General features: G+C 42.8%; 2 protein-coding genes across 12 annotated transcripts in view; both read right to left on the reverse strand.

Annotated features, from left to right (window-relative positions):
* Window positions 1-2,670: 2,670 nt before the first annotated feature.
* On the reverse strand, window positions 2,671-21,971 carry NFRKB (nuclear factor related to kappaB binding protein). 4 transcript variants are annotated; one of them, XM_067310073.1, is made up of 26 exons: window positions 21,773-21,967; window positions 20,919-21,072; window positions 20,258-20,459; window positions 20,035-20,162; window positions 18,834-19,008; window positions 18,532-18,633; window positions 17,858-17,931; window positions 17,376-17,460; window positions 16,746-16,926; window positions 15,792-15,900; window positions 15,166-15,292; window positions 14,121-14,186; window positions 13,017-13,096; window positions 12,895-12,938; window positions 12,365-12,422; window positions 11,259-11,433; window positions 10,572-10,678; window positions 9,976-10,099; window positions 9,421-9,500; window positions 8,475-8,695; window positions 8,096-8,372; window positions 7,547-7,765; window positions 6,227-7,012; window positions 5,395-5,501; window positions 4,235-4,370; window positions 2,671-3,499 (listed from the first exon to the last, which is right to left on the reverse strand). In XM_067310073.1, exons 2-26 carry the CDS (start codon window positions 21,051-21,053, stop codon window positions 3,374-3,376), a joined length of 3,924 nt encoding a protein of 1,307 aa, XP_067166174.1. In that variant the 5' UTR covers window positions 21,054-21,072; window positions 21,773-21,967; the 3' UTR covers window positions 2,671-3,373. The 4 variants fall into 4 exon arrangements, 3 of the variants coding, with proteins under 3 accessions (XP_067166174.1, XP_067166172.1, XP_067166175.1); XM_067310071.1 differs by having other exon boundaries at window positions 12,365-12,425; XR_010886255.1 differs by lacking the exons at window positions 2,671-3,499; window positions 4,235-4,370 and adding an exon at window positions 6,007-6,129 and having other exon boundaries at window positions 5,416-5,501; window positions 12,365-12,425; window positions 21,773-21,971.
* A 719-nt stretch (window positions 21,972-22,690) lies between these two features.
* PRDM10 (PR/SET domain 10) overlaps window positions 22,691-27,185 on the reverse strand; it is a 46,655-nt gene continuing 42,160 nt past the window's right edge. For 7 of the 8 annotated variants that reach the window (XM_067310077.1, XM_067310075.1, XM_067310078.1 and 4 more), the window contains 2 exons: window positions 26,961-27,073; window positions 25,152-25,879 (listed from right to left, as the gene is read on the reverse strand). In XM_067310077.1, the coding sequence (XP_067166178.1) occupies window positions 25,643-25,879; window positions 26,961-27,073 (350 nt within the window). In that variant the 3' untranslated portion in view covers window positions 25,152-25,642. Of the gene's footprint in view, window positions 25,880-26,960; window positions 27,074-27,185 lie in introns of all 8 variants that reach the window. The other variant, XM_067310080.1, reaches the window with a different exon arrangement.

Below are 27,185 nucleotides of genomic sequence, written 5' to 3' on the forward strand. Positions count from 1 at the left end.
CATGGTAATGTTCACATGAACAGAAAATATTTAGTTGGGAAAGCTCCTAATTCCTTTAAACACTTTAAAGTTACGGGGGAAAAGAGGTATGCTGCAGCTGCGATTATTTACAAATAAGCCAGGCACAAGAACAGCATTAAAGCCACAAGACAGGTAAGTTTACAGGCATACAAGCCCTTCTTTCCAAACTACTATTCTATTCTTGCTCGCCACTTTCCTACATTAGAATAACTACAGTATTAAAAGAGCTTTCCGCTCTAGGCAGACTCCCTGTTTCCTCCTAGCACACAACAGCACGTTCTCCTTTCCCCATAGCTCTGCCCACTCTGATTTGCCAGGTCTGTAACAAGTCACCGTGCGTAAGGCTGTGGGGCAGAAGTCTAAACATCAGACTGCCATCATGTAGTGCTATGCGAACAGTACTCAGTCCGAAGGGTCCTGAAGTTAGGCAACAAGTACCAAACTCCCATCAGGCAGGACCAGGTACTAAAGCCGAGTCTACTGCCACTTTGTTCCAGTTTCTATGATTCAGTTCTGCCATGTGAAAAACAAGTAACCGTTTTTTGTATTTACCTAAAAACTCTGCCAATGACTTTAACAAATTTGGAAGATGAAGATCAACTTAAAAACATGCAAGTTGTTTTCTACTTAACTATTTGCATTTAAAAACGAACACTGGCTCCAGGGGAGTTCACTGGACTATCAGGGCATCCTAATGAGGAAGAGGACAAAGCAGCAAACAGCACCTGGAACACAGCCGAGGTAGCATGTCCTCCTCCAGGCCCAGCACACTCATACACCAGCAAACTAACTGGAGTCCTTCTCTGCCCTTCAGCCTATTGTGCAGAAGTTAGAAGTTACTTATTAAAAACAAGGGCTTTAACTTGCAATAGTTTAAGAGTTACTTTTCAACCAGAGTGGAAGCAACTCATCAGACGGGTAGCAGTTGAACCATAGAACAGGCTGTACTTTGTTCTTGAAAGCTGGTAGTAAACACAGACTGTTTAATCCAGCACATAGGTCTTTCAAATACGAAGCTCGCATAGTGACTGATGCTCTTTCCTCAAAGATCACAGACTTCAAAAGCAAAGAGAACAGGCTTCAGCAAAGCAGTAACGAATGCAAAGGTAGCTCACACGTTAGCAACTGGCTTAGCAAAGACAGTGATGGAAGAAGGGAGACGATGAGGATCCAGAACAGCAAGACTCCAAGAACTCTGCAGCAACAAGAATCTCACGGCAATACTAAACTATGTGATTAGATGCAGGCTTCTTGTTTTTTTTTAAACCTAGCACAGCCAAAGTCTCCTATGTCACATTCATGTAGTTAGTTGCAAGAGGATTCACATAAATTTAAGTTGTTTCACACTGTAACATCTTGCAGCACTTGATTTTAGGTTTTGAAGCTTAAGAATTTTATTAATAATGAAGAGAATTAGCATAACAGGATCCTGAATTTGTTTTGAATTTAGCGGTTCTTTTTCACATGAGCAGCACAAGGTAATGCTTAGTTGTCTCTTCCATTTCTTGTTTTAATTTTACAACTGGCTCTGGTGTCCTTTGTCAGATAAAAGGACTTAAAAATTTCAGCACCTCCCTCCCAAACCACAGGTCTTCCTGCTGTCTGCTTAGCTGACAGATTAAACATACAAAAGAGGTTCAAATAGGTACAAAAATTGACAAAGCAGGGAAGGTGCTCAGAAAACCTTTATCACTCCAAATTCTATCCCTGAGGCATATAAATCATAATTCAAGCGCATGCTTTAAAATGGTGTATTGGTGTGGCCTCCTTATTGAATACTTGCAGCTATCCACTTCTTTTTATTTAAATACCTGATTTCCTCCAACCCACCCCTGAACTCGGTTAGCTATCGCACAGAAGGGCTGAGACGCACAGCCTGAAGCCCAGCAAAGCTGCCTGCTCTGCTCAGGTGCAATGGTTCTGAACAGCAACACACGTAGCTCCAACTGAGGCTTCTGCCGTGAAGTTCAGCTTAACACTGGAAAGCACTGAACTGTAAGATTTGGTTCTTTAAACAGATTATATGCAGTAATGTATAACTCAGAGCAAATCATGTATTTTAAAAAAGAACACAAGAGAAAATATGTTAAAAAGTACCATCTTACAAAGGAAGATGGACAATCTATTAGCCCTTGACAGGCTAGACAATCATTGTACACAAAACCACAAGCTGTACAAAACGGAAAAGAGATGGCGGATAGATTTATAAGGCTTTCTGCACTTTTATTCTTTTCCTAGTCCAACATTTCTTCTGATCTCATTCAAAGAATGCTTCCAAGTCATGTCAGAACAGCAACAAATTCATCTCCGGTTATGTGCAAAATTCAAACAATTTATATAGAAAGATAAAATTGCAAAAATAAAAATCAAACTAAAGGCCAGGCTCACAGGTTAAAATATTTCTTCTGTCCAAGTCCAAGAGACTACAGTTTGGGTATATTTGAAATCATATTCCAATTTTTTAAAACAAGCTACAGTCTTGTTTGACTGATAAAAAGGTGGCTGAAGAAAACTAAAGGAGGAAGTTTCCAGTGAACATTTTCTTTTTCCTTTTCAATATACTCCATTTGCTGACACACTTGTTCACACAATGACTTTCTGTATTTCCTCCAGTTCTCACTCTTTCCCATGTTTCCTAGCCTTTTTACAACAAGAACTGTCTTGACGAGGGACTCTTCCTGCCTTTAAGCGTAACAAAGACTGACAAAAATTTGACATGGAAGTGGGATCTGTTCAACGTGAAGTTTGAGCTCAGAGACAGGGGAGAGGTATTAAAAAAGTCTATAAATAGTGAAGTGAATGTGTTAGGGATCTACCTCCAGGCTATGTTACAAACAAACTCTGGTGTCCAAGCCACCGTCCTAAGTCACTTATATAAAAGTCTTGACAGCTAGTCTCCAGCAAAAGAACATATCTTCGTCATGACTTTGAAAAGCCAATGAATTACCCCTTCCAAGCAAGTTTCACTGGTTAAGGAAGACCCAAGATTAACTGCTTTGTCTACAACCCAAAATGCACAGAAATGATAGGTGGCCATTTGGGAAAAGCCATTCAGATGGGAAGAGAACAAAGAAGGAAGACATTCCTTACATGACCAATGCCATAGAACTTGGCTTTACACATTTGGACCGAAACATTTTGTTTTGTAAGCACAGCATCTTCTGCTGTGGAATTTCTACCTAGACATCACAATGCTGACTCCAGACAAGCAATGCGTGTTGCTTTTGGCACGTGATGGATTTCAGTCCAATCCCTAGCTATGACTGCAGTTAGGTAGTCTTGGGTGGTTGGATGGAGGATGACAATGGAATCAGGCAAGTTCCTGGAAAGCGATCCACTTTCAAACCAGTGTTCATAGCTGATCTTGGGTTTGTTTTGGAGATGGAGCAGTTGTCACGACCACAGTGGAAACTGCTTTAGTAGTGCCAGACACTGTTCCCTGCTGGAGATGGGAGGCTGGTACTGTTTGAATTCGCACCTGTTTGAAATGGAAAGAAAAAAATTCAACTCATGTCAAGAACAACCTCATGACACATTGCACTTGCATCCCACTCTTGCACTGGTAAATCACCTGCTTCCATCACAACAAAAATTCAGTGATATGATCAAGACCAAGCAGCAAAATACATCAAGAACTGACTCTGGCACAAGAAGATAGATCAGTGGGATAGTGGCGAGAGATCTCGAGATTAGAGAGCAAGGATTAGTTTCAAGGAAAACCTACATGTCAACTGCTTTTACAAGTTTTCAGAAGAATGACTCAGATCTATTGGCTACTTCACTTCTACAGGCTTATTACTAACAGCTCTCAATGCAGATTACTTGTTTGGAATTACTGAACACTGAGTTTGTAGACAGAGAGATGGATGTACAAAGAAGAGATGTAACTTCTCCAAGAAATGGAAACCTGCAGATCCCAAAGTAGAGAGTACTACAAAAAAGCCAAGCGTACAGGAAGAATCCTTTAATCTGTCAGAAACATTTCCTGACAGGATTTTTGGTTTTACATTCATTATACTATTGGCACTTCAAAAACATTTAAAAACATATCTGGATGCAAGGAAGGTAAAGGAGGTGATACACTGCACATGCTTAATGCAGACACTACAGCTGCCTGTACTTTTTATGGAACCTCGTGTATCAAGTATAAAGTTCTCATGGAGATGTTAAGTCAGCAAAAAGCAAATGATAGCATCATTTTAGGTGTTTTTACCTGCGTGGCCTGGCCTTGTTGCTGCAGCTGCTGCAGTTGCTGTGCAGTCAGAAAACTCACTGGTTTGTTCCCAGCGATCAGTTTTGTCCCTGCTGGCATCGTAGTCAGGATGATATTTCTACCCAATCCACTGATGCTAAGGAAAGAGATCGTTGAAAGGTCAGTAAACAGCACAGCAGGCCGGATCTCTCAGATCACAACGTGCAACTTCGGACACCCCATTCAACCTTCAGAAGCTCCTTAGTGACTTGTGTGTCCCACTGCCACTAGTATTTATACAACCCTGTCCTCAAAATGCTCATAGAAACTATCCAACTCAGTCACATAAAAGCTGATAATGTGTATACAGTAATATGGTATGTTGTAAGACAACCTATAATGAGATAAATGCATTAATTTTTGGTTCATCTATTACAAAAAGCGCTTTCTCAGGTCTGCCTAAACTGTTCTTCAGGTGCTAAGAGATTAAAGTTACTTATCTAATTCACTACTGATTTTAAGCTTTTTGTTTAACAATACTGACTGATACAAAAGTGACAAGTTTATGTCAACTATTCTCATGACAAGAGAAAATTATTTTATCACATGAATCAAACCCTTTAACTCTGAGCTGTGCACATCACTGGGTTAGTCTGATCAAACCTGAACACTTCCCAAGGAATGCAAAAAATAGCAAGGCACACAGTGTTCTGCCCGGAAGATTTAACTAAGGGAGACACTACCAGAATTCATGGAAGAATAAACAAAAAGACTTCAATACCTCAATGCCAGACAAATTTGCACAGATGCAGTTAACACTGAGCTAGTTTCTTTAACAGAGAGAGATGGCCTCAGATTACAAATATTTTTAGGTATGTCACCAGGTTAATTCTTGCTCAAACACACAGAATTCATCTAATAACTATTTTCAAGCAGAGAACATTTTTTTTCTGCAGCATATCGCAAGAACCTACATCTCAGGGCACCTAAACAGAGACTGAGTTCTCATCACAAGACATTGAATTAATTTAATTTCTTGCAGTTAACGGACCTATAAACAGACTTGAGGTCACTTCCATACTCTGGTCTCTAGGAACCTGATTGATCACAGACCTTCCTCAGCTTATTTTTAAAGCAAAGCTACCAGACGTTGCTTGCTGGTGTATATGCAAAGTACTCACTTGGCCCCAAGGTTGCCCTTGATGATGGGGGCAGTCACCACACTCTTGCCTTTCACTGGCTGGCTGATCACTGACAGAGGCACTGTTATTCGTGCTGGTAGTTTACCCTAGAGAAGTTGAAGAACGCGTGAGGAGCAGTGGGGAGTTCAGCAGAGAAACTGCTTGACAACATGCAATTACCGTGCAGTTTGCTTTTTAGGAATCTTGGGAGTAGAAACCAACAGCAGATTTGCTGATGAAATCTGTGCTCCGTTTCAGGCTCATTAAAATTCACCTCCATCTCATTCGCTTCACAGTGCCTCAACCCTGCAAACCTGCATCATCTTTACACCACAAGATTTCTCAGGGAAGGATCATCACATCAGTCCACGATTTTTATCCTACGACAGTAATGTCAATTTGTGTATTCAGCTTTCGAGATACCGTTTATGGTGCTGTCAGCTTTGGGCATTAAAACTGTATTAAACTGGGAATTCAGTAAAAAAGTTACTACAAGTAACAAGCACTTCCAGTTCTGATACCATCAGGAAGGGAAATTATTTCAGAGGTGCAGGGCAAGACGCTTAACTGCAAGAGGTAGGACTTTAGATAAGTGAAGTTTATTTTATTTACTCTCAACAGGTGTTAAGGGAAGACAGACATCTGACTGTTGTTCTGGTCATTCAGCATTTCACCGCAATTCCAACACAACGAAATTAGTTGCAGACTCATGTTCTACAGTACTTAATTTGAGCCCTTGTGGATATAGAGAGACATTTTCAGACATAAATCATCAGCATCTTTAGCATTCCCCTTTCTCACCCACCTCCAGAAAAAGCTTAGTATTACTTACTGCCTGGGACGTGGATACTACTGTGGTGCTCACGGGTACCTGCCGCACAGCAGTGGCTCCTGTGCCTATAGTTATGGGAGTCCCTGCAGCCCCTGAGGCCACAGCTACTGCTTTCGACACCGTGGCACTCATGGTCGGTAATGAGACAGCTGAGGTATGGACTGTGCCAGGCACGCTCACTGCTGAGGAAGAGGGTACTTGCTTAGCATGAGTAGCTACAGTAATAGTCTGCCCAGCTTTGGGCGGCATCACCCCCAGCCCCTGCACGATTCTTATAGTAGCAGCCGGCTTGGCCTCAGTGGATGCCACTGTAGTAATGGCTTTGCTCTTCTGGTCTGCCACAGTCATGCCCAGAGCAGGCATCAGTCTGAAAGCGGAGCTTGTTGGCTCTGCAGTCTTTAAGTCAGGAGTCACTTTAACCACTGTGCTTCCAGCCGGGCTGGAAGAAGCAGAAGTGGCCGTGCTAGTCTTGGCTGGAGAATCAGCAGTCTGAACAGGATTGGATGTCACGTGCAAAGTTGCAGAGATGCCTTTCCCACTAGCACTGCTTCCTGCAGCTGCTGTGAAAAGGTCCTGAGTGAGTTTGACAGTAGTGACTTGAGATTTGGCCAGCGTGGCCATCATGTCCGGGGTGATGCGCAGCACAGTCTGTCCCTTCGCATCCGTGGTGATTGAGGATGGGGGTAAGCGCAACACATCCTTCCCTTGGATCCGAAAATTGGTAGCTGTGAGTGGTATACCGCTTCCCGGCTGGGTCTTCATACCAAGCTGTCCTGTAATAGCCACCTGGAAGAAATCAGAGAGACAGTTATATCAAACCCGGACACAGTCCAAGACACAAAGTAAAACTTCCCAACAGGGTAATGTTTGCTCAGTGGCTATGAAAACTGAAACTACATTTCAGCAGGATGCTAGCACTCACTGCACTGCTGAAACTGGTTTTGGTTGCTCATTAGATGGCATTTCCAAAACCATATGAAAGCATGAAATACTGCGGAGTTGGTTTCTTTTCCAAACAAGCCGAAGGAAAAAAGAGATCAACATCCTAAGCTGCTACGTCAAAGAACCTGCACAAACATATTCCTCACTTGTACATTGTCCAGGTGCATAGTATGCAGTTTTTGGTCTGCTATTAGCACATGAAAATGGGGCTCAAATACAGCAAAACAGCGACGGCCTAAATCTATATGGTGAAGCAATTCATACAACAGTATGGCTCACTATAGCTTTCACCATTTTTTCACATTTGCCTATCAAGTTTGTCAAAAACAGGAAACAGCTGAGTCACTGAGTCCACTTCCTCGTCTCTCCCTCTCTCACCTGCTTGATGATATTCTGGCCAGCTACATTCTGGATGACAGCGGTAGAGGAGGTGCTTGTAGCAGAACTGCCTGGAGAGCTGGTTACTGGCTTTACAGCAGGACTGGGTGCTGCAGACAGTCCTGCCACAGCGATGCCCGTCTGTCCTGTCACAGAGGTTCCTGATCTTTGCACCTGCACTGGGCTGGTTTGAGCTTTTACTGGTAGAGTCATCACAGCCTACAGCAAGACACAGAGGCAGCTTATGAACAGACTAATACAACACTAACAGACAAATACTCGTTCTTTTCATCTCATGCCTTAGCTTGTAAGTTCTATGGACTTTTTTGCTGTTATGCTCTGTTAACAGGGTCACAGAAACAAAGAATGGGGAGAAAAACAGGGACACAACAGTATTATGCGCAACTGTTTCTATGCTCCTGTCCTGCAGTTAACTGCATGTTCCAAGGAAGCAAGTAAACCCTGTTCACCGTTTCAAAAATACCAGGGAGCCCCACAGGACAGAAATCAGAGTTACTTCACCGTTTCTACGCAGACCCCCAGTCTCACCTGAGGCAGCACTTTGGTTTGCGTGGCTGTAGCTGGAACGCGGATCTGAGGCACTGACGTAGGCTGCTGCTGCTGGGTTACCACCGGGGCTTGCTGAGACACAGCTGGGAGGCTGGACTGGGCAGTGACCACTCGGACCTGGGGCAGTCCTGAGGACGTGGTATGACTTACCACCCGGGGGGGAGCTGGCTGCGGCCCAGGCTGCGTCTGTGAACTCTGGGCTGTGGAAAGCAATGTCCCAAGCTGTGGCATGGTAGGGGATGATACCAGAAGAACGCTATGGAAAAGATAGAGCCAGCAGGTCAGCAAAGATGTAGGAGACAACTGAGAGAGGATCAGAACATTCAGAAGTGATGTAAGAAACAGAAGGATAGCATACCTTTGGCTGGGTTTTGTTGGCTCTGATCCAGCGCTAGGTACACTCTTGCTAACCACAGACACTGGTGGGGGTGAAATAGGTGTTGCGGGTAATGCTGGTGCAGTTGGTGTCACAGGAGTCACAGGAGTTGGTGGCATGCTGGAGTCACTAAGGCTCAACTGACTGGGCTCTGATGTGCTGCTAGGGAGTGCTTTCACAGAGCTCTCCTTGTTACTAGACTTCTGCAAAGGAACCACATAAAGCATGAGGTCTTTATAGAAACTGGCTTTGATTGTACAGTCTGCAGAGAACGAGCTGTGCATTTTAAACTGAGATCTATATTGATGTGAATGATGTCCAAAATCCTGAGATGCAAAATCCTGAAATCACAGCTGAATGACTGTCCTCCCTCCACCGCAGCCACTAGTGGGCTGGGCAGCTTGACTGCCCCTGTTCTCAGGGAGAAATGCATTTCAGCAGTGACAGATGTTCATAATGTTCAGATTTCCACCTTGGTTAGTTTGCCAACTGCAACCATTTTAAAGATATTCGATATTAATATCAAGAAAAAAAAAAGACATCCAAACCCTCACAGTTTAAGCACACCAAGGGGGCAGCAGATGTGCTGTTACATACTGTGCCACAGATTAACCTCAAAACTGGATCAAAGGGACTATTCCTAAAACAGGGGTACGAATCAATTCCTTTGACCTCTCTGCTGAGATCAGCAAGGACAAGAGCGGAAGCTGCAAGGAGCAAAAGTTCTGTCCTTCCCTCTTCATTTAGTTCATTGGTACAAGACTAACACTTGCATTCACATGCACAATGAATTGATAATCAAATAGGAGGTAATTTTCATCAGCTACTGTGGATGCAGAATTTATGGATTAACTTTAGTTAATAGTTAAGCCCCTATCTCATTCCCAATCCCAAAAGCATCTGAGAAAACCTGTGCAAAGAAACTCACTATTTTAGCCGGAGGTTTTGGCTTCTGCTGAAGGGCTTTCTTGGCCTTTGCTGCAGCAGCTTGAGCCTGGTGAATCCGTTCTGCAAATATAAATTACCAGTTACAGTTCCCAAACACAGGCAAACTGAGTCAAGAAAGTGGCCATCCAACACTGTAAATTCATCTTCAGACAAGAAATTGAACACACATGTACACAGAGTCAGTTACTAGCCAAAAGAACAATACCAAGCAAAATAAGCCAAAAAAAGGCTGAAACAAAGATGTGCTGGAAGTTACCAATGCACACAGGTTTGTAGTTCTTGTACACAGGATGCTATTTTTCTAACAAATACTCATTTCAAATTGACACATTAATCTGCAGGACTGGACTTAACAGCTGATGGACTACCATTAGCAAACTGAGTACAGAAAAAAGCTAGACTGATAAATTAATGTTCATTATCCAGCTGGACTGAAGAAGCTCAATAGTATGGAAAGCAAAACACAAAATGAGATTTATAAACATCTTCACTTTGGAAGATACGGAACGGGGGAGTGCCACCAGACCAGGCTTACCAAACTCTTCCTCACTCCTGTCCCGGTGCAGGTATATCCATAACTTGCGGCCAATATCGTACTTCACGCAGGGATCTTTCTCATAATGCAATCGGTCCAAAGCACCACTAACAACAGTATTAACCTGAAAATTCAGAATTCACAGTATTACAAGATGTCTTGACTTTGGCCAGCCAAAGGTCACGAACAGGAAAGCCAATCCTATTTGGCATAAAACTGTAAAAAGTTGCTAGCAATGTTCATTTGAGTAAGGACTGACTGTTCTTAAAGAGCAGATGCGGCAGCAGAAGGTGCTGCTTTCCTACTCAGATTAAATAGAACTTCCGCCAAGGCTGAGGTCTCTGAGAACTGACAGTGTTCCTCAATCTAAAGTGAGAGAAGCTATATGACGTGGTATTAATTGCATGGCCTTTCTAGCTGGTTTTCCACCATCCAGAGTTCCATGCAGCTGTAGCTCACAAGAATGGTATAAAAACTCTCCTTTGCAAGTACAAGAGGCATAAGAGTTATTGGATCTTAGTCAGTGAATACTGCATGAGTCTGCATAGCGTATTTTAGGAGAGCCTGTTGGAGGCAAGACGTGACATCCAACTTACTTGAGCACTTGTGACATCAGGAGCTAGGAACTGGGAATCTTTAAGCAGCTCACAGATTTCAGCACGAGTTCCTTCTCCATTAGGAAGGCGAGCAGCAGCATCACGAACTGAGATAGAAAACCAGAGCTTAAATTTACAGCCTTAACTAGGTAGCTGTATTCAAGTTCTTCAGCAGACATGCTTCTGTGTTGCTTTCTTATCCTCACTCTCACAGTGCTTACTTGCTCACTAAAATCTAGCCCCCATGCTCCCCCAGGGCCCCGGATGACTGTATGAGCAGAGACTGTAAAGGATTATTTTAAAGTACATCAGCTGGGCTGGCTTGGTGCTGAAGCTGGGGACTGGCACTCTGTCCCTGAATGACTATGTAGTGCCCCAACTTCACAACAGTATACCTAAACCAGTACTCATGGTTTTCCAACTATATGAGCCTTAGCTCCAGCCAGCCTCGTGGACTCTTGCTTCTCTCCATTTCCCATTTTCTCTCAGATCAACAGGAAACATAGAGAAGCCTTCTTTTCTAGCTATTCCTGCTCCCAGTATTTCACCATCTTTACTCCATGTGGTTTATTTCTTCTTCACTTGTCATCCCAGTCCACCCACCTTTTCCCTTTATAATGGAGATTCCCATTGTTTGGGGGAATGGGGATGCCTTTAATTTTTTTGCAGAGGATGCCATCACCTTACCAAGGGACAAGATGGTGACGTATGCTGGTCTGTCTGAGCGCAGGAGAGAATGCTCTCGGGCTTTGTTTAATGAGGTTTCCTTGTCAAACACCCCCTTCACAGGACCAACAACTGACTCAAAGCCATGCATACGGAAGGTGAAAGCCTTGTGGGGCTGGCTGTAACGGTAACGCTCCTGTATTTGGAAACAAGAGGGACACAACTTAGCAGGAAACATAGAGAAAAGTCTTGAAGCTCGTGCCACACAAGTCCTGAAGAGAAGAGACAGAGCATTTATACTATAATATACTACAACACTGTATAAATAAGTTAGTATCATTCTTTAGAGAGGAAAATACTTTTTCTTTTAAAATTAGAAGCTGAAATACTGCTGTATAAACTCATTTCTGACCTTCTTCAAGCAGAATATAAAGCAGCACCTGAACAAAGTGCCCAGATACAGCACGTTAGGTTCATTGTTAAGCTGCTACACAGACTACACAGGTGTGAAAGATCACGTGTCCCAGCCAGCAAACACCCCTTCGCCCAGTGACAACTTGCCATTTCTTCCTCCCCTAAACTGGCAAAAGACAGATTTCCAAAATTTAACCTGTATATCCCACCAAGAAAACAGCACATGTATTCAGGGAGGAGAACCCTCACCACACATTTACCCTACAACACGCATTCTTACAGTAAGGCCACAAACCTTAAAAATATAGTGGAACTTGTGTCTACTACAGACAGCACAACTAAGTGTACGAGTACACTTATTCCCACTTGTCTTCTGCCTCTTGTACACACACGTGCTCAAAAATATAGAGACAAGTCATCCTCACATGGTGGGAGACTGCAGAGGAGACAGAAATGTTGGCACTACCAATGTGAATTAATTTTGCACCATACCCATTGGAAACAGAGGGTTTTGAAAAAAAGAACTAGGCTGTATTTTCAGCAAGTTTGACCTGAGGCTGAGATACCTACTTGAAAGCTGAAGAAATTTGTTACTTTTGTGTTAACAAAGTTTGTGGAGGGTATACAACTGCCATCCCATAAAGATTTTCTTGTTTTAGTTGCCAACAGTGTTTCAACATGCGTGTCTAAAATTGAGAAGATTCTCTTCTTACCTGCTCCTGAAAAACACGTTTCTCCTCTCCAGTGCTAGGTCGGACTACATAGTCAGTCCTTCTGAAACAAAGATCACCATCGGTTCTGTGCAACAAGCCAACCACAATTCCAAAGGATATCCCAAAGGATTAGCCATCTCAACCTTTCTGCAACTTCTTGTCACACCAAAGAACAAATTCTGAATGCATTTATGCTAATAAAAATGAAAAGTCCTGCAGAGATCTTAAAATATGCTCTAAGCCCTATCTGGAGGTAAGCAGGGACTGTAAATAATCTAGTAATCAGAACACAAGTTAAGTTACGGGTCTGCTCAGATAACATAAATGAACTTGGGGACAAATTAGTTGATTTTGTGAAGTCTAGTCACCACATTTATAAAATCAGACTATGCAATTCCCTCCTGTCCCCATGACACAAAGTATTTGTATTTCAAGCAGCTAGCTGTTCAGATCCAGAGGCGCAGGGACCAAACTCCATAGCTATAACATGCACTGCAGAAACAAGTTTTCAGCTGATAATATATACTTACACCCTGGGAATTGGTGTTGTGGCATCTGAGCTGTCTTCATTTTCCTATCAAAAAAAAGAGAAAAGTCAACATTCAATATTTTTCAGGTTTTGTGCTGCTAAAAGGTGATTCTTCTGACTCACCTTGAAGAAAGTCTGGTCTTTGGTCTCCAACCAGAGTTGAAAAAGTGCTGCCAATTCTTTCTCGTGATCTTGGCAAGAACCTAGTCCAAGAAATCAAGGAAAATTTATTTGCTCTTTATTTGCCTTTATTTGCTATGAAGCCAGCACCCTGCTGCTTATATTTCCCAATCATCTGCCACTCCCTTCCCATCTCTATGCATCACCCGTTACAAAGCAACTTCCACACTTCACAGATGCTCCAGTTCTGCTGCTTGAACACATTCAGGCTCAGGAACACGCTAAAGCCGAGCTAGTCCCCTATGTTGATATGAAGGGCTGTGCTTCAACTCCAGCATAGCAGGCAAGGTATTTTTGGGACACAGCCACCTGATACTGGCAGATGGGTCCCACTCTCCAAGTAAATCCAGTCACCCAATCCCTAAGCAGAAACAGGTGCCACCACAACCTCCACCAAGAATGGTAAAAGGGATTGGAGGAATACCTTCCTGACTCCAAATCTCAGCCCGTTTAAGCCTGCAAATATGATCAAGAATCATGATAGTTACAGAATAGAAAATTTTGCCTAGTAGCTAACGCCACAAAAAAACCCCAAGACATCTGCAATTAACTCACTGCGAGCCTGGGCACTTTATTATTGATTTGTTCTTTGATTGCCTCTTTTATATTATTAATTTGTCCATTGACTCCCCCTTTTAAAATGAGAATAATATGAGTTTGTTCCACAGAGAACCTTAATTCATTAAGAACTGTAGTAATTAATAATTCCTGTGAACACTCAGAAGGTATGATCTACAGAAGTGAAAATATGAAGATGTTTAGCCAGCTTTGAAGGGTGCGCATAAACCTGGTTAGATCAGCAACACAAAGAAATAAAGTCCAGTGCCTTTGCTCACTTACTCTCTGTCCATTGCTGACACTTACATCTGGAGACAGTCTTGAAGGTAAACACAACATTGCGTAGCTAGAAGAAGAGAAAAGCCCTAACCTATGGAATAACAACTCTGCTTGTCTCTCTCTGGCTGCAGCAAGCTGAAAAGTAGAGTCCTGGAGAAAACAGCCAACCTTTATTATAGTAGAAATCATAGCAGAGTACAACTTACTCACCAAGCAATTTCCACTGCTGAGTTTTTTCCTTGAATTCAACAAAAGGGGAGAAGCTGGAAGGAACATCTGCAACGAAAGACATGCATTTCATAGACGTCATTCAATGGTGCACCCTCAAAATCCTACTGTTATATTACAAGCTGTTCAGTTAGACTCATAATGATAGATAAAGCATTTTAAGTGATTATATAAGCGCATCTCTACTTGCCCAAAGGGAAGGTCAGCATCTCAGAGTAACAGTGCAGTGGAAGAAAAGAACAGAGCAGGATAAAGAGCCTTTCACATACAGGCTGTCAGATGAGATCCTTTTCAAGCAGTGAAGCAGCAGATATTGCTACTGTACGGTAACAATTCTTGGGCTCACGTGACGCGAACTTGAGATTTACAGTATTCACCAGCACTGTGGACAATATTAGGTATCCATGCTGCAAAGATCATTACAATCTACACCGTCTTCCCCTTTAAAACTCCCAGCTAAAGCAAATTAGAATCGCAGAACAATTTAGATTGAAAGGAACCTCTGGAGCTTAACTGGTCCAACCCCCAGGTCAAAACAGGGCCAACTTCAAGTTTCCAGTAGATTGCTCAGAGCCTCATCTAGTTGATTTTTGATTATCTCCAAAGACAACCACAACCTCTTGGCACCAGGAAGAGAATAATCTCTTCTCGTTTCAAGCACAGGATCATAGATAGGAGAAAATGGCAGTGTCACAATCCTAAAAGTGCCTGTCTTTGCAGATATTTAAATAAAAGGCCAGTCTACAGGGCTGACTGCCAAGAACTTTTCTTTAACAATAAAAAAAAACAATTCACATATATATTTGCATCATCAGAAACGAAGCTGGATCTAATCTAGTACACGCATGCAAAATAAGTCTATCACCATCAAGAAAATAAAAGCCAGAATACCCACAACAGAAGTACAACCAAAAATGCAATGATTTATTGCAGCGATGAATTAAAAGTTGATCGGAGTTACAATATAAACCAGCACTGATTAGAAGTGAGTTACAAGCATCATATTATTTTTAGCAGCCATTCTTACCTCTGCTGTCACCTGTCAAGTACTGCAAGGCAGGCAAAACCAGTTCAGACCAGTTGGGGGCAAAGGAGAACCAGTTATTTAGTGTGCTGGCAGGAGAAGATTGCCAATCTAGAACTTTATCCTCAAGCTGAAGAGGAAAAAAAATCCTATTACAGATATCATAATTTGAACTATGAATGTTTTAATAGAAGAAGAAAACAGAACAGCTACACATGTCAAGGGAAAAGAATTTTATATATACACACACAAAAAAAAAAAAATCACCTGACTTTTTCAAGTAATCATAAGATGGTATTTCAGACAACTGAAAAGACACTGAAAAGGCGTAAAAACATCCCACACCATCGCTGGCCCTAATATATGTAATATAGCTAACCATGATCTAAAAAAATGGGTAAGGAAAGAGATATTTACAAATTGAATCAACTCGGTTTTTGAAATATGTTAAAAATAGAATGTGGTACACACTCCCAAAGTGTTAGGGGGTTTTAATCTGTAATTTATGTTTACATAATTTATAGCAGGATACTTCCAGAGAAAATCTCTGTTACACAGCTGTCCAAGAATCTATTCCCCAATTTTCCTTTCTGCAAAGACTCCTGTAAGATGCGCGGGTGGTTCCTTACCACAGAGAGACTAGCAGGTCCTTCCAGAAACAAAATCTCCAAAAGAAGGAAAAAGAAGCTGGAAGAGATTTCATTTACTCCAAGGCATGGCTTCATCTCTTCAAGAGGTCTTCAGAAGAAAGAAAATACAAGTAAAGTTTACTGAGTAAATATTCACCTTCATACACAGAGATGAACACTGTGCATTTTACACATCCCACGCTTTAGAAAACCAAAGCCAACAACTTTCTATTCTTAGGCAGCAGCAGAATTTCACAACAGCAGGTCACAGCTGAGATGCTTTCCCCATCAATGGTGAAAGAGCCAGACACAGCAAAGACAGAGCTAGCTACACAGCTCTGCAAAGATACCACAAAAACCCGAGTTGCAACTTTTGTTGCTGTCTCGGTCTCTGCAAAGTGTTTAGAGCCCTGTCACTAAGCTTCCACTAGAGGATCCACAGCCCACTTCATTTTTTCAACTTCGATATGTATGAAAAAATACTGCCAGTTCAGTTTGGCAAATGGGCTCAAGTGTAGGGTCCCAAGCATCTGATAAAGTAAACCTCCGCTGAAACTGTCATTGCCAGTTTTACTGAGATTATTGACTTGCGTGTGGTGGGAATGTAGATCAAATCAGGCACACACAGACAGAAGCACATTTTCAAGCCATCCGCAATTCCCTCGCATGCAGTCCTTCCCCACACAAGGCAGATGGGAATCTTTGAATATCTGACGACAGCAACACTTCTCTATCAATCCTCCTGCAAATAGCTACCTCTATAACATGGCTCAGAGAAAAGCGAATTATCTGGTATTTAAAAGCTTATCCGTGTTCTGTACTACAGTCAGCGGCACGATGTCCAAATGGGTACTCAGCAAAAGCACCTTAAAACTTGCATAATCATAGGTGGCCACTATCTCTCTGGTACAAATATGCACGCATATCTCCACCCACTTCCTCTGAAGCACTTACTCCTCTTTGACAGACGACAGAGGGATGGGGGAAGGATCCTGAGACATTGGTGGGATCCCGTCTGCATTGCTTAGGGAGTCAGCCAAATCTTCCACCTCAGATTTAATCATCTTCAGCTTTTTTTTCTTCTTGTCTTCCTTTTCCTTCACCTTTTTCTTCAGGGTTGCAAGGTCAAATAAAGCTTTAGATACAATAAACAGTAAGAAGAATAATGAGAAAACATCTTCTTAGATTTTAATGTTTATAAACTAACTATACATTTAAACATATATTCAGAAACGTATTGACTGTGCACTCATTCACCAGTTCATTCCACCCTCACAGTTATTTACGAGTCCTTTTCTTCCTCAATGCGCTCCATTTTGATAGGAAAATTCGTTTATAAACCAACATATTTGAGATTGGGAAGGCCAATGTAATTGCGTCGAGTAGAGATACAAATTAGCTTTCACCAACTAGTTCGAAGTACCTTCAGTGGAAACCGGAGCTATCTTTGTGCAACTCAGATGGGGTAATTTACAACCCAGAGTAGCTAGCCAGCTATTTAAAGAGCAAATTCCACATAGGCTGCCTCCATCCTTAGCTTTTCACACACACAGACCACGCAAGCACCACACACAAGCCACTGACCTGCTAAGGAACCTTTCCTGCCAGCATTTACACGAGTCATAATATCATCAAGAGTCAGGTCTGTTGTCACTAGATCTGGGTGGTCCTACACAGCACAATGACATGGAAATGAAAAACAGGAAAGAAAAAAGTGTTAAGATAGCAACAGGGGTACAGCAGATAACTAAACACTAGCATGCCCCAAACTTATCCGTGGTCAGCTTATAAAGCTATTTACTGCAAGCAAAGTAGGGAAATCTCTTAACTCTGGAATCCAGAGTTTTGTCTCTCTACATCCTCATCGCTAAAGAGAGGAGCATAAACAAAGGGGGCATACATCTTCTTCTAAATAAACAGAGGTTATGATAAATGGTTGAAGGGCAGGCACACATAAAAACATAGCTATCGCTTTGTCAGCCAGAAGCACCCTGTACTTCACAACGAACAGATAAGAGAAAAGAGCAATATTCCAGTCCAAACCCTCTGATTTCTTGATATCTTACAGGTTGACGTTTTCGTTTCTCATGGTGCTTCTTCAACATCATCTTCAAGTCGCTTTCCCCAAGTTCTATCTTATCTGCAATGAAAAAAAGTTCCAAGATTGTTTGCACAGTTTCCCATTTTTCTGTTGTTACTTTAGACTTCTTAGACTGCCATTTTTTTATGCTCTCAACAAGCTCCAAATTTCAGTAACTAAATCTTCCTTCATTTTTTGAAATTCAGACTTTTAATCAACCAGTTCATTTCATTACATTCTTCCTTGGGTCATCCAGATGTAATTGCTGATGCAAGGATGGAAGTGAAAAGAAGGGAAAAAACAGCTGTGCTGTAAGGATATACAAGCTTGATTACAGTAACCTTAGGATGGATTCCCTTTGCGCATACGGTAAAATAGTTCAAACTAAACTATGCTGATGCTTCAGCCATTAAAGGCAAAATACAATAGAAAATTCATTAGTATGACACAAGCTGCAGAGCCTTGTGTTAAAACATTACTTTTCCAAGGAGAAAAAATTTAAATAAATTGGGAGAAGATGATCCAGGTGTTTTGCAGATTACTATTTCACGTGAAAACTTGCAATGCTTCATTTCCGCAGTTTTTCATATCCGATTTTTCAGAGAGTCCAGAAGTAATTATCACCCCCAAATCCTTATGTACCCCTACTTTGGTTCTCACCTGCTGTTTTCATGTCCAAGGTTGATAATGTGGGGATCACTCTCAGTGGAACTGCTGGACTTGGACAACGAGCCGGAGAATTTGGAAGCCAGGAGCTTAGATCTCAAATAAACAAACAAACAAACAAATTTCTGTAAAAGCACCTCAAAATTGCATTAATTCTACTTCTTCACACTCATCAGAGCACAGCCAATAAAACTGGAGTGCAGTTTCGATTCTTCTATCACAGACACTGTCTGCCTATCAAAAATCTAGCTTTCCCCATTCACACCTCAAACCTTTACTTCAGTGCAGGGCATTACCTTCTTCATCAGAAGACAAGGTAGTATCTCCACACTCCTCTTTCACTTCCCTCAGAATCTTCAAGTAGCGCCGATGTGTCCGTCTGTCCCGTTCTTCTGTGTCACACATCGGTGAGAAGTGCTTTTTCCTCACGGTCATATCAGGGCCTCCTTTCCTAGCTAAATCCAGCAAGTACTGGAAGATGAGATAGGCATGACATCAGAAAGACTAAGCTGTCTTAGCTACAGCTCTGTAAATTATAAGAAGTCAAGCTCAATTCACACAGTTTCAGTACGGTTTAAGATTTGGGTAACTACCTCAGTTCTTTATAAGATAATAATCCCTACAAAGTATCAGTATTTACCACGAAAGCAATTTTAAAACTGAAGGAATCTTATAAAGGATCTTTACACCTTCATCTGCACTTACAATATCTCACCGGGATGCACTTGTGAAGTTTCATACCAAATACATAATACCAATATGAAAACCAGTTTCTTTTGAGAAAACTTTTTACCCCTTATGGTAACAAAGGAAATAACTTCTTGTTCACTTCTGTATTCTTTTTCCATACCATTGTGAGGGGTTTTATAAGGACAGACTTTCTTCTTCATCCACACATTTAAATGTCTAAGCTTAACAAAAGGATAAAGAGAGCACTATTTACAACAGACACGTTTCAGTTGGTAGTAATTGTCTGACAGCAGTACCGATAAAGGAAGACTTCATCAGGGATTTACAGGCACCTGAATCAGACTTTTGTATCTATTCTATACCAAGCCCCAATGATGCTGAGGAATTCATACAACTATCTATTTACCAACCTGTAAAAAGGGCACGCTTCCTTGTTTCACAACGACAGGAAAGACAGGAAAGGTAGAAAAATTAAGGCAGAACGGTTTGTTAATAGAACAATAAGGTATAAAGGGGCAGATGGAAAAAAGGGTGGGGAAAAGAGGTGGGCATAGGAAAATATACTACATAAAAGCGAAGGAGATGGGAATTTCAAAACCTGAAGTTTGATACCTATCTTTGCAAACATAAAAATTGTTCTAGTGATCGTATCTTACAGGGGCCACTGAAAAATCAGGCAAGCAGCATTTATTAAAAGGGACACCTCTAAGAATTGTGAGCGCACAAATACCGAGATACTTTGTTGCAAAGAAAGCCCATTCATCACAGAACACGAGAAAGGGATGACTACACCCTGAAGACACTCACATTACGGGAAGCAAGGATCTGCTTGAGCAGTCGGTAGAAGTACTGCTGCTGAGAGCTTAGGTAGCGTTTATACTGGGACTTGAAACATAGCTGCCTGTATTTCACAACTTCAGGATTAAAGTGTCCATCTGTAAGAAAAAAGTTAAAAATTGCTTCAGTTTTCATCAGCTGCCAGTCAAAAACTTGACTCCAGAAATACACTGAACACATTATGGTCACTGACCCCGAAAAAGTTTCTGGGCAATGTGCAGTGGATTTCCAAAACGGAAGTTCTCGCCACTGAACAGTGCAGAGATGAGTTTGTTCTGATGCTCTCGGTTGTTTTCAGGAAAGTGCGGCAGGAATTTTTTTAGGTGGTCTCGCTGTGCATCTGTCAGCACCTCCTGCCACGTAGACAAGCTAACGACTTCAAAAAAGATCTCAGGCTAAAGAAAGCACAAAACAATAGTGAAGAAAATGCATCCGGCATCCTTAACAAACTTCCATCCCTCAAGGCTTTCCGCAGTCAAATCATACAAGGCATAAGACAGTGTTTCATACCAAAATGGAAAACAACACAACGTAAAAAGGAAAGGGAAGGAAATAAAGGACTCTACGACGAACAAGTGGAGAGAACCTAAATTTTTTAAAACCAGAACTTTTATGCCCTTCTCAAACCGAACTTTACTATAAAATAGGTCTTTATCTACTAAAGGAAAACAACAAAAAAAATTTAAATCAAGCTTTGCTGAGATTATACAAAGCGCTGTTCAGCACCTTGTCCAGGATGCTTGGAAACATTTCACTTCTTTTCAGTTTGCTCTCCTCTGTAAGCATCACAGAGGAGGTTAAATATATTGTTTATCAAGGCTCTGAAAACACAAAGTATTCATAGCACTACTCACATCCTCCAGCAGGTCCTCAGGCAGACTAACCCTTGTCCCACCCAACATGCAGTCCTCCATGATTCGCGTGCCATTTCCCTCCCCACATGGTCCCAGCTCCAGCGGGTCCGTCAGCATGTGATCCAGCGAGTCCATTCTTCACTCTCTCACGTTCCTAAACAACAACAGCAAAACCCTCAGCTGACCGGCTAGCATCCCTCAGAAGTCCCAAATCCAGATACGCTCCAAACCAACAATGTTCTAGGAGATGCATTTAATGAAGTGGTTAAATGCAAGCTACAGAATCAACTCAAAAGATACAGAACAGGCATCTTCACAGTGTGGATTTACTATTTGACAGTAAAACAGATTACACCAACTGAGGAACGCTTTTCCAGATAACATGTGCCAAGCCCCAGCCCACATAAATGCAACACCCCTAGAGAGAGCGGAAAGCCCAAGTGATCTCTTTTACTTTCTTACCTGTAGGAGCCGTCATGGTGTGAAACACCACAAAAAGTATCTATGCCTAAATTGTACAAGTGTTTTTTATGTGCAAGCTGACACACAGGTCTAGGTTTGGCCAAGAGCCTCGTTCCCCTCGAACAGAATTTGACAGCAGCCGCCCTGCCCGCGACTCGCTCGATCTGCAGAGACCAAAACGCCCAGCGAACGACAGACAGATCCCGGCGACAGGGTCGCGCAGCGAGCCCGTACGGAACCGCTGAAAAGGGGCACCGCATGCCAGGCGCCCCGGCCTCCCCCTCCACGTGGCCGCGGGCCGCGGAGCGCGGGGGCGGCCGTGACAGGGCTTGCACGCGCGCGGCGTGGGGGGTTGGGGGGGGGCGGCGTTTAGTCAGAGGGGCTTCACCCACCTGCCGCCGGCGCGCCGGGCTCGCCCGCGGCGCCGCTGCCCTCTCCCCGCGCTGAGGACGCCTCTCCGCCGGCAGCCCCTCCCCCCCTCCGCGCAACCGTTACCGGCTCCTCGCGGCGCGCGCCAACGGCCGCTGCCCGCAGCCGTTGGGCCGGGGGCGGCAGTTGGGCCGCGGCAGGGGAGGGGGAGGGGAGGGGCCGGCCGAGAGCGCGCCCCCCCCCCGCACGCGGCCCGCACCGGAAGGCGGAAGCCGCTGCTCCCCGCGCCTGCGCGCTGCGCCCCGGGGCGAGAGGGGAAGCGGAAGGGCGGGAGCGGCGGGAGGAAGGTGGTTGGGGTTTGGTTTTTTTGCTGTTATGACGCAGCCAAACCTTTAGATTAGCAGAAAGCGGGGCAGCCCGCCCGAGAAGGCAGCGCTGCCGCGACACCGCCAGGAGCGCGGCAACCCACCGAGCATGTTCAGTAGTTAAGGAAAAAAATAAAAAAGAAAAAAAAAGGAAGAAAAGATTTATTAATTCCGTTTCTTTTTTACACCTGGCAGGTAGCACGAGACTATTAACACTATAACGGTCACTGAATGTACAATAAACATACACATTTAAATAACAGAACAGGGGGCAGGAGGATGCAACAAGTCTGCCAGCTTCGGTACCCCGTGAAACCCTCGGGCTTTAAGTCCCAAACGGCCTAGCGGTGTGAGAGGCGCAAATGCATTTCCTGGGGAAAGTCCAGAATCGGAACCAAAGGGCTGCACCGACATGGAAAAGCGCATGCCGCCAGCGGAGCCCCCTGCCTCCCCTCCCTAGCGCGCAACGTAGCTGTCGGCGAGTAACGGGGCGCTCCAGAACTAAGCTCCGGTTGGACATTATTTAAGAGACAGATCTTTGGGTCGGCTGTTTTAAAAAAAACAAAAAGCAAAAAACCACCATCTTCTGCACTGCAGAAGTCTGAGGAAAAAAAGCAATGAAAAGAATTGTCTTTTTTCTTCCCCCCTTCCTTTTCTAAATGCAAGCCCTGCAGTACCACCGTGTTGCACAGCTATTCTATGCTACAAAACTGGGCTTTCAGCTCTCTTCCCCCAGGCTGTGTAATCGTTCATTGCTTGGGAATGAATATTCATGATACTTGATTCCTAGGGAAGACTCTCTCAGCTGAGGCATCCGTTAACTCGGGGCAGTGAATCACTAGGCTGGTGTCAAGCTGATGGCTTGTGTAAACAGCTGTTGGTGTGGGACAGAGCGCAAACTTTGAGAAGATTCAAGTTCAAAGAGGCTGTCCTGAAATGGTTTTCTGTAACACCCTGTAGCTTTCAGCTTTAAATAACTGGTACAAGAACAAGCGTCCTCATTCTGGTGATCCTATCTGGCAATATCTTTACAGAGAAAAGTATTGATCTTCATCTATAAAGAGCAGACCTTTTAAGACTTCAAAAATACTCCTATAGAACATACCATTTCCAGGTCTCCTGTTTTCTTATTACTTGTACCGTATGTTTGACTCATTATTAAATTATCTAGCAGTCTGAGGAAAGCCTCTTTTCTTCAAAAAGAAACAAAGCCAAGGCAAGAGCTCCCTTCTGTTCGCCCACGTGAACAACACTGTAACAGCCTGATGCTCAAAGGTGCTCAGCAACGTGACTTCAGCTCAGTCAGCGGGAACTGCAGTTGCTTGGCCACACTGTAAGAGTAGATGAGCTCCCAAATCCATTGAATTAAAAAGACAGTCATCACCACAATTGACTAGATGGGAGCTCAGGTCCTCATCGACTTCTACAAACCTTGTTAATGCCCCACTTGTTAATGCCCTGATACACTGGTACAGGAAGAGAAGCAAAATCCCAGGCACAATTTCATCTACATTTTGGCAAATCACTTTCAGACTACCTCAAAGCAGTTCTGAGCTGGCCGATATTTTAAATAGGATTTATCTCATCATGCACAGTCACTATTTCCACACCATAGTAACACATATGTTATTTACCAAAGCAATACGTGCTACAAGGCTTTGCCAGCAAGTAACAAGGCTTCCACTTGTCCAGTCCGAGCGTTAAATTCTCTCACGTTTAAGAGCTTCACCACCATAAGGCCTGATACCGCAACCTGTAAACATTTGTAGCACTTTCATATGGTAATCCTCATCTAACTCTGTGGGAGTACTTATGTAAAAGAATTGCAGACTCGCACTCAGTGCAGCACAGGAGAAAGCGAATCAACAAAAACCAAGATCCCTTTTTAGCTCTTAGGTCTCAAAGCATTAAGACAAAACTTTCTTTTTGTTTTTTAAATAAATGTATCCTATTATGCACTGATGTTCTGGGATGAGTTTTCAAGCAGAGTGAAAGGAGGTTTAGACACATACAGTATATCCCATCAATAGTAAATGGAGCTGTAGTCATATTCTTGCAAATACCAAAATGCTTTAAATAACCAACCTACAAGACCTGTGAAGGAGAATTACGTAAGAAAAAAAAATACACTGCCTTAAGATAAAACTTATCCCCCCCTGTCTCCTGGTCCCTAACCATAACATGAGTTCTATACACAGACCAGGTCTACCAAAGCAGGCAACTCTTGCAGATGGCTTTCTACATCCTGTAATAGTGGTCCACTAGCGTTTTTCTTTTATGTGTTTCCTGAGTCCAGGGCTGGTCATTTTATGAAACCGTCCAAAGGAATTGCAGTGTGTTGTTAAGAAGGTATTTGGAAAATCAGAGTAACCAGCTCTCCATCCAGTCTTCAAGGGAAAAATACATCCACTTTGAGGTGGCAACAGAGACGACTACCCTGTGACTTCATAGAGGCTTGCTCAGGAGTTGGTTTTAGACAGGTTCTCTTCAAACATTGCAAGTTAAAGCAAGTCTCAAACAGCAATTGCAAGCCAGAGGTTTCAGTGCCTTTTGACTGCATAACCTCCAAATCAAAATAAAAAGAAAGGGATTATTTTCTTTCCCTTACCCTCATTTTCTCCTGACACAACTATCATTAGAGGTCACAGCAGAATGAGCTGCTCTGCAGGCTAAGCTGAGCCTTTTTTGTTTTCGGGCAAAAAGGCGATTTCCCTGCAAACGCTGGAGGGGAAAAGAGATAACAGTGGCTCCGTACTACCGTTATGTACTACTATGATTTCAATCAGTTTGTCCCAAACAACAAGGGTTTAAGACTGCACTTTTGCTTCTTCTGAACTGCTTGGTAAAGTAGGGCAGGGCAGACAGCATGTAAACAGTTCTAGAGGATTGGAAAAATAATAATTTAATGGACTGCTTCTGCACAGCTTCACAGCTTCATTGTTATATCCATCCCCACAAACAAACACAAGGAGTCACCACTTTGCGGCTGCTCTTTTCCTCCAGGCAGTCTGCTCTCTATCAAGCTGGTATATTCCCTTTCACCTTGGCTGCCGAAACAAACACACAGGAAGCAGTTCTGCCATACTCCGGCAATTTACATGATGTCCTCTTGTTCATCGGCTCCTATTAAAAATATACATAGAACATAATCTGCCAGTTAGCCTTCAGTCAGGCAAGCTTTTTCCCATACCATTGAATAAGTGTTGTTTACTGGAGACACCTCCAAAAAAGGAAAAATAACCGTCAGCAGACATGCCAAAAAATAAAGTCCAGGGCAAGCAGAGATTCCATTTCTCTTCTTGTCCTTTTTGTTAAAAGCTGCATAAAGTGGCATCCCAGAAGGATTTTGAGGGTACTTCTTCACTGTCACAGGGGACTTAAACCCTCTTAAAGCATTAATAAGAGCTCCAAGATTTTAGCTGAAGTTAAGTGAGCATATACTTTAAATCATATGAGCTCCAGGACACCCATATATTTGGGCTTTTTGGGGAGGTCAAAAGTACGAGCAAATGACACCACAGGGTTTCTTCATTCATGTTCTGCTGAGAAAGTTCTTGGTTTAGTGATGTGCACTTCACTTCCCCCGTTCCCATTGGTGGTTGTAGTGATTATGTACTGGGTGGTTTGCTGCTGATTACTCGTTTGAGATTCCAAGGTATCAGTGTGGGCTGATGGCTGGGAAACACCGACCTGTACCTCACTGGAGAGCGAAGAGTTTTGTTTGACATCCAGATCAGGCTGACCTTCAGATATCACATAGTGAGTCTGCACAGAGAATATTAAAAAAAATTAAGCAATGATTGTGTTTCATCTCACATTTTCTGTAACATTTCTGTTGCTATGCTGGAAAACATTTTGGTATGAACCCGGAATTTTGAAATTTAGTTGTACTGCATTTAAGCACGTATTTGAAACCATTATAACCCAAATCAGACCCTTGTTTTGATGTACATTGGACTACGATGGATATAGTTTATTTATGAATGGCTGAAGCCAATTATGCAATAACCCATCCATAGAAAGTAAAATAGCAATTTACAACAGAACTATTTTGAAAGTTTCTTCCATTTTCCATGTGTTCTAGCAGAAGATGCATTTCCAGTGTCCAATATCCAAGCAATACATCAGTTCCACTTCCTTAAGCTGAATCTCTAACTAGATAAGATAGCAATAGCTCCTTCACAGCTTTCAGTTATACATGGAATTAGGAAGTGAGAAACGTTTCCAGAAACTGTCTGAAAGTTAGTTCAGTGTATACAGCTTAGTCTTAAATATTTTTAAGACTGTTCAGTATCACTAAGTCATATCCTGTCCTGCAAATATGAAGCGAACACATTCAGCTTGAGGTAGTCATACATACAAGGGTCAGACAGGTGTAGGCCTCATAGGTGACTGATGCAGAACACTATTTGTTCTCATCAAGAACTATGATGCTACTTCAGAAAAAAACAAAACAATCCCCCCCCCCCAAATTATTTTCCCTGAAGCTCATGAGATCATTTCTTGCCTTTTGTAACCTCAAGATTACAGCAGTACTAGATATGAACTACATTTTCTCCTTAGCTTGTGAAACAACGCATCGTATCATTCCTTAGCCATTTTGCCTACGGATTTTATGCAGCATGGAACTCAGTACAATCGTTGCAGAAAGCCACTGCTCTTTTGAACTACGCAGTGTGGACCTGTTTAGGTGCAGCACTATTCTCTGTTCTCTGTGCCCCATCATCATTCTGGCATTCCTTTAACCTTCAAAGTGAAGGCTTTAAGCCTGATACATTATTCCAGGGCGAGGGTACAAAAAACACACCACACCAAAACCAAACCCCAGCATGATCATTTTCCTTACCTGGGTAACCGCTTTCACTTGCCCTGTGTTGACAGTGGTGACAGGTGTACCCACAGCTGTCTCTGCGATCACGTACTGGCCTTGGGGAATGGCCATCATCTGAATCTCAGATGCTGAAAGATGGAAATTGGAGAATGAAGACCTTCAGTCATAAACTCAGAGACCACCTTGAAAGACAACAGCAACAGTGGTGCACAGGTGTAACACAAGCCCAGAGCTTGAAAC

The sequence above is a fragment of the Apteryx mantelli genome, chromosome 23 (genome assembly GCF_036417845.1).
Source record: "Apteryx mantelli isolate bAptMan1 chromosome 23, bAptMan1.hap1, whole genome shotgun sequence".
Classification (NCBI taxonomy): Eukaryota; Metazoa; Chordata; class Aves; order Apterygiformes; family Apterygidae; genus Apteryx; species Apteryx mantelli.